General features: G+C 41.5%; 1 protein-coding gene across 1 annotated transcript in view; it reads right to left on the bottom strand.

The window, feature by feature from the left end:
* Nucleotides 1-11,763, bottom strand: part of LOC149277569 (uncharacterized) — a 73,510-nt gene that overhangs the window by 13,314 nt on the left and 48,433 nt on the right. Inside the window, exons 18-32 of the mRNA XM_089502714.1 lie at nucleotides 11,545-11,643; nucleotides 11,115-11,213; nucleotides 10,518-10,616; nucleotides 10,151-10,243; nucleotides 8,721-8,793; nucleotides 8,471-8,494; nucleotides 5,291-5,384; nucleotides 4,946-5,024; nucleotides 3,998-4,095; nucleotides 3,383-3,607; nucleotides 2,903-3,057; nucleotides 1,230-1,441; nucleotides 839-1,043; nucleotides 615-711; nucleotides 279-507 (exon numbers count right to left, since the gene is read on the bottom strand). Coding sequence (XP_089358840.1) covers nucleotides 279-507; nucleotides 615-711; nucleotides 839-1,043; nucleotides 1,230-1,441; nucleotides 2,903-3,057; nucleotides 3,383-3,607; nucleotides 3,998-4,095; nucleotides 4,946-5,024; nucleotides 5,291-5,384; nucleotides 8,471-8,494; nucleotides 8,721-8,793; nucleotides 10,151-10,243; nucleotides 10,518-10,616; nucleotides 11,115-11,213; nucleotides 11,545-11,643 — 1,881 coding nt within the window. The remainder of the gene's footprint in view (nucleotides 1-278; nucleotides 508-614; nucleotides 712-838; nucleotides 1,044-1,229; nucleotides 1,442-2,902; nucleotides 3,058-3,382; nucleotides 3,608-3,997; nucleotides 4,096-4,945; nucleotides 5,025-5,290; nucleotides 5,385-8,470; nucleotides 8,495-8,720; nucleotides 8,794-10,150; nucleotides 10,244-10,517; nucleotides 10,617-11,114; nucleotides 11,214-11,544; nucleotides 11,644-11,763) is intronic.

The raw sequence follows: 11,763 nt of genomic DNA, 5'->3' as shown, positions 1-11,763 counted from the left end.
TTGGTTTCAAAATAAGGGGGTTATTTTATTCCAAGTTAACCAAATTCGACGGCAAAATCTACGTAACTGATAAAAGTTCCTGTCCAGAGCTCCTTTTCTCCTTGCTTCTACATACGTTTGTGATATACATTTATGCAGAACATGATTTATGCAGAACATGGTCGTTATTGAAAACAATTCATCTCAGATTTGAGAATAGAAAATCACTACAGCTGGGTCCTTCTAGTTAGAGAGCCATCTCAATATATATATATATATATATATATATATATATATACCTCTATCTCCCGGCTACGTGCCACCTCAGTAAAGTTCTCATGCTGTTCCAGGGTCTTCTCCAGCTTGTCACCCGTCATACAATAGCAGCGAAGACGTCCTTCCCGAGAATCTCCCATCTTAGCGAAGACCACAAATCGTGCTGTGTATGGAACAGAGCTGAGCTCCTTGTACAGCTGGGAGGAGAAGGACACTGCCTCTGCCGTGCGTGGACAGTCGGACAGCCAAAATCTGGAGAGGCATCAAGAATTCATGGAGTAAAAGGCTACATGCTGACACAACTCTCTCTCTTTCTCGTGCGCGCATGAAGATTCTGACTCTCTAGACAAAGGGCTCACCTGGCAGACACATTAGTGGTAAAGTTGGCACACTCATTGGCGTAAACCAATTTAGTGGTTCCCGTAATGTCTTCCCATTGAGCGGGAGCTGTACCACCTGTGGCAGAGAAAATAAAAGAGCATGTTAAGTTCCCCAGAAAAATTGGAAATGAGGGTAGAACTGAGGGGTGTCAAGTACATTTAAAAAAAAAAACCTTTCAAGGCAAAGGAAAAAATGTTCCCACCTGTCACACTGCAGAGGAGTCTCAGACTGGTGGTGTCTCCTTCTCCATTATCCCTGGGATTGTCCCTCCAAGATGGTGGCAGGGGGATGCGCAGTCCAATTGGCCGATGGAATTTCCTGCGACGGGGTTCCACGGTGACAATGGGGCCAAAAGTTGCTTGGTTGCCTAGCAATCGGGACACCAAATCATCTGGCACTGACTGAGCCTAAGAAAGAACGCTGGGTTACAGTAAGAATTATTGGATATATTCTGTGTTTCCTCTAACAAAATGACATGGACGCCATTCCTTCTGTGCCATGCCATTCCAATGCACATAGACCAGACACATGTCCCTGAAGCACTGAAGTGCAAATGGCGGTCTATCTCCCAAAGGTAAAGATTATCACCTTACCTGTAAAGATAGCTTCACTTTCTTTGTCACAGCAGTTGGAGGGAATGTGGCCTGGACTTGAGGAACAAGTCGGCTCTTGAGGACTCCACCTTCTGGCCCAATAAGCTCACAGTCCTGACACACACGAGACATCACCACAAAGTACAAAGGGAAATCCGTGGTGACAATCCGACAGAGACGCTTCTTGTGCAGCTCCTCTTCGTTTTCCAGCTCTGAGGTGTAAGACAAGGGTGGCATAATTACAATAGTATGTGATAACCACCATAGTATATTTCAAGGAAACCCACAACAGGAAAATGCAATGGGAAGACATAATTACAGCATAAACTACTACAAGCACAAACAAAACATGCACAAAAAGGCACACTTAAACCTGACAGGAGAAATATTATTAGCAGACTCTGGAGTGTAGATTAAAACATTACAATCACACTCAGACCTATAAGGTAAGTAGTAAGGAAAGTAGAGGAAGAAAAAGATAAAGATAAATAAAAGGGATAGGGAGAGATAAACAGGAGAAGAGGAAAGGAGAAATAAAGAAAAAAGGGCAGAGAGTGTGTGTTTTGGAAATGTTTGTATGTTATGGCAAGTAAGCGTGTGGCTGCAAGAGTAAGCCGGGATATCTGTGTGTATCGGTAAGTGGGAATTTATGTGTGTTTATGTATATGTGTATGGGTATGCATGTGTATATGGGCAGGCATTTGTAAGGGCAGTATATATATATATATATATATATATATATATGTATATTTTCACAGCAAACTTTGTCAGTGTGCAGTGATACAATGAGTGTATGTGTGTTAGTATACAATGCTAGACTGTGTAGTGTGTCAATACAAAGCATTAGAATAAATGTGGGGGTGTGATTGTACAGTGTTAAAATGTGTATGTGTACAGTTTGTGAGTGTGTGTGTTTGGGTGGTGTCAGTGTACAGTGTTTTGAGTGTGTGTTAGTGTACAGTGAACAGTGCTTGAGTGATTGTGAATGATAGTGTAAATGTAATGTGTTAGACTGTGCTGGGTGTTAGAGTGAATTTGTGTGTGGAGTGTCAGTATATAGTGTTAGACTGGGTAGGGTGTTAGTGTATGGTGTTAGACTGAGTGTGTGTATTTGCATATAGTGTTTGAGTGTATGAGCCTGGAAGGTGGTGTGAAGAGTAACAAATATGGAGCAGAGCACTGAAGAAGCTGCACAGAGTAGGGTACGGAGCAACTGTTTCTTTTCCTGGGTGTGACGCACAATGTGTACATGGCCTTAGCTGCCCCTGCATGAGAAATAATTTCTAATTTCTAACTTGCTAGTGTTTCCAAATATTGCCATCCAAGTAACAGTACGAGGGGGAGGGGCGCAAGTGAATATTCTTGCCTGGGGTGACACTTGGTCTAGGACCAGCCCTGCTTTCAGGGTGCCAACTTACTAATATGATCTAAAGCCGCAGTGTATCAAGATAAGATGTACTCTTTTTTTTTTAATATGACTGTACAGTCTGATCTGCAACTGGTTTCAAGGTATAACATTATGATTAATGGCCTGTGATTGAGTAAATGCCCCTTAACACATGCAAAATACACTCCAACATGCATTAGAAATAAAAAAAAATACAATTTAGGGTACTGGACTGTTAAATTGGTTAATGTCACATTTCAAAGCTGTCTGCATTATCATGTCTCACCTTCATCCATCCCACTCAGTGCTTCCTCTAGGTATTCTTTCCCGTAACGGTTTTGATGCTCTTTCCACACTGACCCATTGTCACTACGCAGAATGACCAATTCCCGATCTCCGCGTCCCACTGAAGAGAAGTGGGGGATTTCTACTACCACCGGACTGGAAAGAAAGGGGCATGAGAGAGGAGTTGTTAGCAAATAGGTATTCCCCTATAGAATTTAAAAGAAGATACTCAGTAGATCCTTGGAAGTTGTTCAGCTGTGTTGGAAGTCTCCAAGAAACCTGAAAGACCTGAAAGATTTTTTTTTTTATCCAAGAAAGAAGGCAAATACTTAAAGAAATAATAAAAAAAATGTTCAGGAAAGTCTGAGAGGTTGAAGGAACTGAGGAACTCCAGACTGGAATGAGAATAAGCAATACTCATTAAGTAGATAAGACCTTAATAAGGTGGCATTTGGAAACGAGGAGACCCTGTCACTCCCACCTTAGAAACTGTGCCCCTGTGGGACCCAGTGCGATGATCCTGCTGGTGAGTCCTTCCTCTTCACCCAGCGGTGGAGGAGAATTAAGCTTCTGAGGCTTCACAAGGCGACATGTTATTCGTGTAGGGGCTGCGCAGGTCCTGGGCGGTATTATGACACGCAAGCCATTGTGTCGGCTTCCACGCATTGAGCCGCCACGGGCATCGACCATAAAACTGACCAAGAACCTGCAAGAGAAAGCACAGTGTGTGATAAGAATTTAGAAGTTAAGAGGAATACATTAAACTATAACATTTCATAGCTAATTATGTAGCGAAACAATGCAGTCAGATGAGAAAACCTATAAAGTTGGGACTACCTGATTAGAGGGGTTCCACGCCGTATCAGCATGCCACATGTAAGGCTGCCATTTTTACCGGGACACACCCAATATGTACATATTTCTGACTACCACCTATTGGGCTGCCCCTAGCAGGATGTGAGATGCACAAACTCACTGGCGGAAATCAATTACATTTATAGGCGATGGTCAGTGACTAGTAATAGATTTGTCCAGAAACAAATGGTCCATATGGCAACCCTAACTAAACGAGCGTTACGGTCACATTGTTACTCACCCAGTGTGGACAGGACTGGCCACGGGACTGATATTGTCTGATGTTTCAGTAGCAGGACTGCTGGGAATAAGCGATTCTTCGTCTAACTCTCTGGACACCTACCAAACGAGAGAGGGCAAAGCACTACGATTATGAAGCGTGGCTAACTTTCAGCACAGGGGTGCAGCCCACATGCGGAGATCTCGTGAATGTGTATTTCCCTCTGCCCCAATGTTTATTGTTAACATTCACTCTCCCGTATTATAATAGCATTATTGAATCTCCTGGTGCTCTAAATACAATGTAATATAACACACACACACATATTTACACACATACATCCTTATAATGAGATGGATATATGAATGTAGTCTACGGCGCTAGCTCTGGGAGCTTAAACTGTACTCATGTGATTTTGGTTACATGCTGGTCTGGAATGCTCTGTACTGTATGTACAGATACATAATATATCATTATATAGGGGGAGATGTATAAATAGGTCACTAACTAGAACAAAAGCGTGTCAACCCCCTCAAGTGTTAAAAAATTTATCAATGTGGTAAAAAGTAATGCATTCATTATTTAGTTAGAGGCCAATTAAGGAAATGCATTTCCAAAAGCATAGTGACCGTGCTGTACAAAAGTATTTCATATATATATATATATATATATATATATATATATATATATATATATATATAATAAAATATATAAATGGGATATGATGATGCTATAAAGAAGAATAAAAAACGATAATAAAAAGTAGTGCAACTGACACACAATTCTGGCACATAAATATAAAACAGGGGGCTCTTTTGTAGATCGGTTTTTGACACACAAAAATTGCAATATGACACTATTAAGTTATATATATATATATATATATATATATATATATAACTGTATAACTCTGCTTGTAATTGAATTGTGTATGTAAGAGTGTGTGAATGAGTGTTGGGGATTTCTTACCGGCTCGGCTTCATCCTCTTTCAGCACCACTGTTTCTGGGGTAACACATGGAATTCGGGGTATTGCAGGTGACCCCACTCTGCGTGGGGGAAAAAAAAGACAAATTAATGTATTGCCAAGGACAGAAAATACAAACAGAAAGATATATATTAAATAGCTTATATTTTAACGTGAAATAATCATTATTGTTAAAAGAAAGCACGTCCACTTTGAAATGTATCAACTTCCTTCAAGTAGACGCTTAATTAGTTTGGAATGTTAATTATGAGAATAAAAGGTAGTTTAGTTAGATAACTGTATCTTACACCTTTACGTAGTAGACATTAGGATGTATGATAAACTTACACCTGGTCCAGTTTGGGTAAGAACTCCATTTCCGTGTCTTCGTCTGGCTCCCGGGGGCCCGTAAGTGGAGGTCTGAAGTCTGGAGGTTCCTCTCCTAGAAGGACAAGGATCAAATCTGAAGCCATCACGTGTTACGCCAGATCATGGGAGATACCTGCACACGTACTAAGCAAGAATCACACCCATTTGAGACAAGTGCATACAGCCTTATCAGGGTCGCCAAGTCGAAGACACTATTAGTACATACTCACAAAGTCACGTGACCTGTACACGTAACACACACGGGCACAGGATGCTCATACAGACGCTGCGAGATGTGCGCAGAGGCAGCACACGCAAGACGGCACATACAAATGCATTGGATTACTCTTATTAGCGACATTAGCGGACCACGGAAAAATGAGGGCAGCGCATGTTAATGGAATGTTAGAAGAAATGCCATTTCTATTAAATGCAATGATATGTCAATAATGTGATCAAAGAAATAAGATCTATGGATATACCGAGAAATACCAAAGTGGAATCGTTACCGGATAAAAGCAAATCATTAATGAAAGTGTTACCGTTCTCTGTTTTTTTACTCTTTAGCTTTTAAGATATTTTTGTAATAAATGTGATTGAAGCCATCAAGGAATTTATAAGGGAACACAATGAGCAGACGGTTGATTTGCTCGTTAATATTGTAAAGCTCTTCTTTGATGTGCAGTCTTTATGCTAATGGCATGTAAATTGTGCTAACAATACTGAGAGGTGTCAATGGGAAGCGGATATTGGTTGGTCATAATTGGGTATTTAAAAGTGTTAATTAGATGAAAGCTGGGGTAATTAGGTATCACGGTTATGCTTTCTTATGATGGAAGAGGTTGGAAGGAGCCCAGCCTTGCAAATCCACTAATGTTTTTTGCGTAACGAAATGTTTTATTATGTCCATGGACCTTAGACTAATTAATGGGGACTGTCATCCAAAGAAGTATCCCTTAGCTTCCTAGGGTAAAGTTCCCGGAGCCCTTACACTTCAGGGGGAGTGGCTTTGTGATGGGGTGGGGCTTGGGCGCATAGAGGTAGAGCTAGCCAAAAATAGGAGTGAGGCTAACCCCACACAGCCTATAATGAGTGTAGAGGAGGAGGAGAAGAGGGCAGGATGTGGGCGTGGCCAACACAGCTCCCCTGTCCTGAGATGAAAGTGACACAGGGGTCCGGGGAAGTAGGGCTTCACCCAGAGACTCCGGGTCTAACCTGAATAGTTCTAAGGTATGACCGATGCTCATAGAGTAAAATATAACTACGGCCAGCCCTACCGTAATGTTGTCTTAGGGGCACTGCAGACATAGACTGCTTAATGCACCGGTAACTCGAGGACTAGCCCTGGATGTTTAATAAAAAAGATTTAAAGACCTTGGAGACCCCATCCTCAGATAATCTGTGAAAACATCTTCAAGACCTTTGAGCACCCTCAAAGCATGCGTGACTTTACACCTTACTCACAAACAGCTTTGGACTATCTTCTCTAAGAGCGAACATCCATTTTTGTGACAAACCTTTTAATTCTTATAAGATGCAGGTGAGATTTACTGCAATCTTTTTAGGGCTTTAAAAAGTTTGGTGTGTCATCATGTCATCAGGTGCGTCTAATTTTCAGAAGAATAAGGTATCTCACACCTTAACACAGAGTTCCATGTACCCAGACGATATTCCGGAGAATGCTCTTCATTTACTCATCTCCATTAAAATGGTTCGAATGATAATAAATATTTCCACCCCGTAACATTTGCTTTTTGGCCGTCCTGTCCAGTCTTACATATTGTTTACTTTGTCGGTTACTCGATTCCGTTTTTCTTTGTTGTGTACCCTAGATGCTCAGCGGTTGTCTTCTCTTAAAGCGAGACTGCACGTCCTGATTAGAATTTACCGATAAACCCATTTCATTCTAACCAGTACTTTTCCTGCTTTATATATTTATCCTTTATGTAAGCAAAGCAAGCACATTTTTGCGTCACATAGCTAAATATCGTAGTTAAATGTTGAACCTATCAAGCATTCTATTGTCAAAAAAAGGCATCTACTACTCCCTACGGCTCTTTCTAATGGAATTCCGTGGAGGATGACGTGTTACTTATACATGGAGCCGTTAAATCCATCTTAATAAGATATGGTGTAGTTATGTTAATAACTTCTTAATGAAATGCTGGCTTTCTATCACATCAATATGTTAATTTATAAAGCAATGTTAATTAATTGCAGAGTTGCTTAACCCCTTTCCTTACCAGGGTTTTAAGTGCCATAAGTGTGGAGCTTTTTATTTTTACTATATGTGTGTTATATTACCCTTTTTGGTGTTTGGCGTACCCGCACAAATTATACACGCAAAAAATAATTGTGCTAGTATGTAAAAAATGAAATAAATTAAATCAAGGCATTAAAAGTCTGCCTAAGGGAAGCTGAGATCATTGTCCAAATGTGTTGCAAGTTCTCTCTCCCTTCTCCTCCTTCATCCCTTACACAAAGACTGCCTGAACCAATCAACAACAATCAGCAAGTTAATAATAGGGAAGAGATAACTTAATGGATACGGATAATCATGCAGATACTAAGAACAGAAAGTTGAGGTGGTTTCACCTATGGTATATTCATAGGTCGGGGTTCCAAAATATACACTGGTTATTTTATTTGCAAAAACATACCTGGGAACTCTCCGGGTATTGCCCGCAGACTCCGGGAGAAGCATCGCTTCTCTGGGTCGACACCCGAATCCTCCGGGTCGTGGGAGCGGATCCTGACAAGCCCCACTCTCCACCCATTGCCCCTTTAAATGGGGGTGTATCCCACAATGTCAGCAGGAACGCCCACGGACGTCAGCAGGACTGCCCACCGACTTCAGCAGGTAGTCCTGGCCACGTCCCACAAGGGTATGCTCCGGCAGCCGGACCCTGTAAGTTCCCAGGTATGCTAAACACAATTTGATTGGTTTATTTAATGTATAGAACTGTATGGAACTTTAAGAAATAATTATTATGACACAGGTCTGCACAAAGTTATCTATAAATGAAATGAGAATGTGTTACTATGCAGTATACAGATAGTAGAAGCTGTCAATGAAACGGTGATGATGGTTAAGCCACATGATATGTGGGGGGTTTTGTTTTTGGAAGGGATGGGCAAGAAATTGTCCCAGTTTCCTACCATGTAGAGGCAGGTGGGGGGTTCCTAGAAAGTAAGAAAAGTCACAGGTTTATATCCAGAGTCGAAACCTAGGAGTGCTTTTTGCTTAAGGGAACGACCAGGGGTAAAGCACCCAAGGAAAGGAGGCAAAGTAAGGAGATGCTTAGACAACACATAAGCAAGCTGAGGAATATTGGGAGAGGGAGAGGACCTGCAAACTTTGGAGGAGAAATAATCGGGGGCATTTTTGGAGGGCGTGGGTAATTCTCACCTTCATCTTCAGACACATCCAGCATCTCATCCACAGTTTCTGGGAAGCTCATTCTGTGCCTTTCGTTGGCTAGCTGTGGGAGACACAGGAGTCACTCACTGACTTCTCCCAAACACTTTTATCAGCCCAGTGACTACTGGCTACCATGTAAGCTGATCCATGTGTCTTGCACTCCTCCACAACCTCAGTCACCCTCTACACGCTTTTCTGTACCACCCTGCCCACATCCATCCAGTAAGCCAACATTGTACACAGTAGGGATCGATAGAGAAAGAGACCGATCTACGTTAAACCAGGAACTCGGCTAAACCTGATCTGTAGGGTAACCATCTGACAATCAAGCCTAATAATGTCACTGTTGTATACGATCATCTTGTTTCACAATATGCTAAATAGATTTGGGGGGCACTAGCCTTCCAATTCATTCACCCACGCGCCCCGACAATGAAGAGACTGGTTCTTTGATGGTGCGGATTAATTGAAATTCCACCCTGTGGTATAATCTTGTGTTTCAAGCCTCATGAAGACACCTTAAAGGTATCCATAGGAATAACAGTACGGAATCAATAAGCCTATGATCATAAGGAAAATATTATCTAAGGGAATTTTAGCATAAAAAATAATATATCTTATTACTCTTTTCATCGATTTATAGAACATTTTTGACATTTTTGCTCTAAATTTAAAAGTGTGGATGTTTTTTTCCCCTTAGGTCATGTGGATAAGATTTTGTCGATGCCCATTTATTAAGCCAAGAATGGCACTTAGAAGGATTTAGCTCCTTCTTAAAGAGTTATGTTAATATCATGCGGTATTACAAGGAAAACGCCAAGCCGTGACGGCACAGAGAGGAGCTTACTTTGGATGCAATGTTTGTTTTTGCACAGCTAACAATAGGTTACCATCATGCTCACTTAATGCAATGGGGTATCGAGTGTGATGGGTTAATTCCAGCAACATTTTACCTACTTTTCTAAAATAAAGTTAAAAATAAAAAAAATTATGCAGCAGATGCACGTAATTCTGGTCTTGCCAACTTCTCTTATAGGTTTATACACAGTTTATACTTTTAAAGACTGGTCTTGGAAGGAGTTGTACCGAGTTCTTGTATATCGTTTGTCTTTCAGTCCTTAAAATCCACTTCTCTATGTCCTTCCACTATCTTAAATTAAATAAAGTTCTATTGCTTCTATGTTTCTGCTCCTTTAACAGTCTCCATCCTTGATATGTCCCACTTCTCATACTCTTGCCCCACATTGCTAATTTATCCCTCATCCACCCACCTGATGATTTGACATCTTGATAATCCACCCCTATCTGCCACCCGCCTGCCTCTATTAACAGCCCCTAACCTTGCTAATGTAAAAGTCATTCATTGCCCCCTTTAAGACAGTCTCTCGCTTTATCCATGCATTAGCGCTATCACTCACCTGAGCCTGTGGTCCATCTGTCACCAGACTCAGAACGTCTGTCACTGAGATGTATCCTAGACGCTTTGCTATGGCCAAGGGCGTAATCCCATTCTGTAGAATTGGATGGCACAGGAGTGGGGCAGTGGGGCGGTAGGGAGAAGAGTGGGGAATGAGAAGCCAACATGTGACAAGACGGTTTGGTGTGTGAAAAGCAAAATGACAAATAAAAGCAAGACAGATTACAGAGTGTGAACAGCAGGGGATCACAAGTTGACAGTCAAGAAGGGGACAGGCCATAGAACAGAAACAGAAGACAGCTGTTCAACAAGTCAACACGAGACAAGACAGAATGACCGAACGGACAGTTATGGCAGAGAGCTCTTACCATGGTAGCCTGGTTAGGACATGCTCCATTCTTCAGCAGCAGAGTGACAATATCTGTATGACCCTGCTGGGCAGCCTGGTGGAGGGGCGTGAAACCCAACTGGAGGATATTAATGAAATTAGTAATTATCCAATCATGGGATAGGGAGCTGTAGGTAAAATATATACATATGATCCTTTAAAATCATCCCAAATGACATTATTGTCCAACAGAACCATGGACATGGAACTTCATCAAGAACAATGCTTCTTCAGTACTGAAGGATGTTCCTTCAGAACCTTCAGTAATGTTCCTTCAGAACCTTCAGTAATGTTCCTTCAGAAACTTTTGACAGCTTTGAGTCATAAAATGATATTTTTTTAAATAAATGATATTGAAACAATATTACAAAATGTGGAGACAGAGATTTTTTCATAAAAGTACTATAATAATATATAATATCCAGTCGTATTAATCAACTGATTCATCTTATGGTTTAAATATTCACAGGAAAATGTATCCCCTGAATAAAAATGAAATCCCTGTCTTGCGGCAAGTGGCTCAAGGTCCCCCCAAGGTCAGCCCGGACGTTATACATCCATGTGACGATGTCCTCACCTTGGTGGCGGCATTTACATTGGCTTGATGTTGAAGGAGAAATTTGACCAGCTTGATGTTCCCGTAGTGACATGCAATGTGAAGCGGCGTGAACCCCATCTGTGGGTAAAGACCTTAGGCTGAACTTCCACAATATAGGCAACCAGATGCTAAATAATAACACATCAGAAAATAAAAACTTTCCGATAGCCTATGGCTGATGCCCGAGAGGGCACAAGTTACGGATACATTGATATGACTAAATTAGTCAATTAGTTTTATTATTATTATAGTGAATATTCCACACCTCTAACTGCAGGTCCCACAAGACGACGCTCTACGATGGACCCTGCTCCACTATAGATTAAGCAAAACACAAAGCAGCCCCAAATCTTCCCTTCCTCTACCTCTCGCTCTTCCCGAATCCCCATTATAGGTGTTGGTTTGTTACCCGAGTCTCTGCGCTCACGGATGCATCATGGGATACCAGTATCTCCGCCACGTTCAGGTGGCCCTCCTGACATGCCAGGTGTAAGGGGGTTAGCGAGCTCTGAGGACGGTAAAAAGAAAGGTGTGTGAGTTCACAAACTGATCTAGCTCATTCCATACGCAGACCTATATACACATGTGCTGAATTTACCATTCCCATTACTCCAGAAATCATCACTAC

This window comes from Sceloporus occidentalis, unplaced genomic scaffold (genome assembly GCF_023333645.1).
Source record: "Sceloporus occidentalis isolate IW3139 unplaced genomic scaffold, rSceOcc1.0.p SCAF_209, whole genome shotgun sequence".
Taxonomy (NCBI): Eukaryota; Metazoa; Chordata; class Lepidosauria; order Squamata; family Phrynosomatidae; genus Sceloporus; species Sceloporus occidentalis.
The sequence above is the reverse complement of the archived record's forward strand: the minus strand, read 5'-3'. Positions and strand labels throughout refer to the sequence as shown.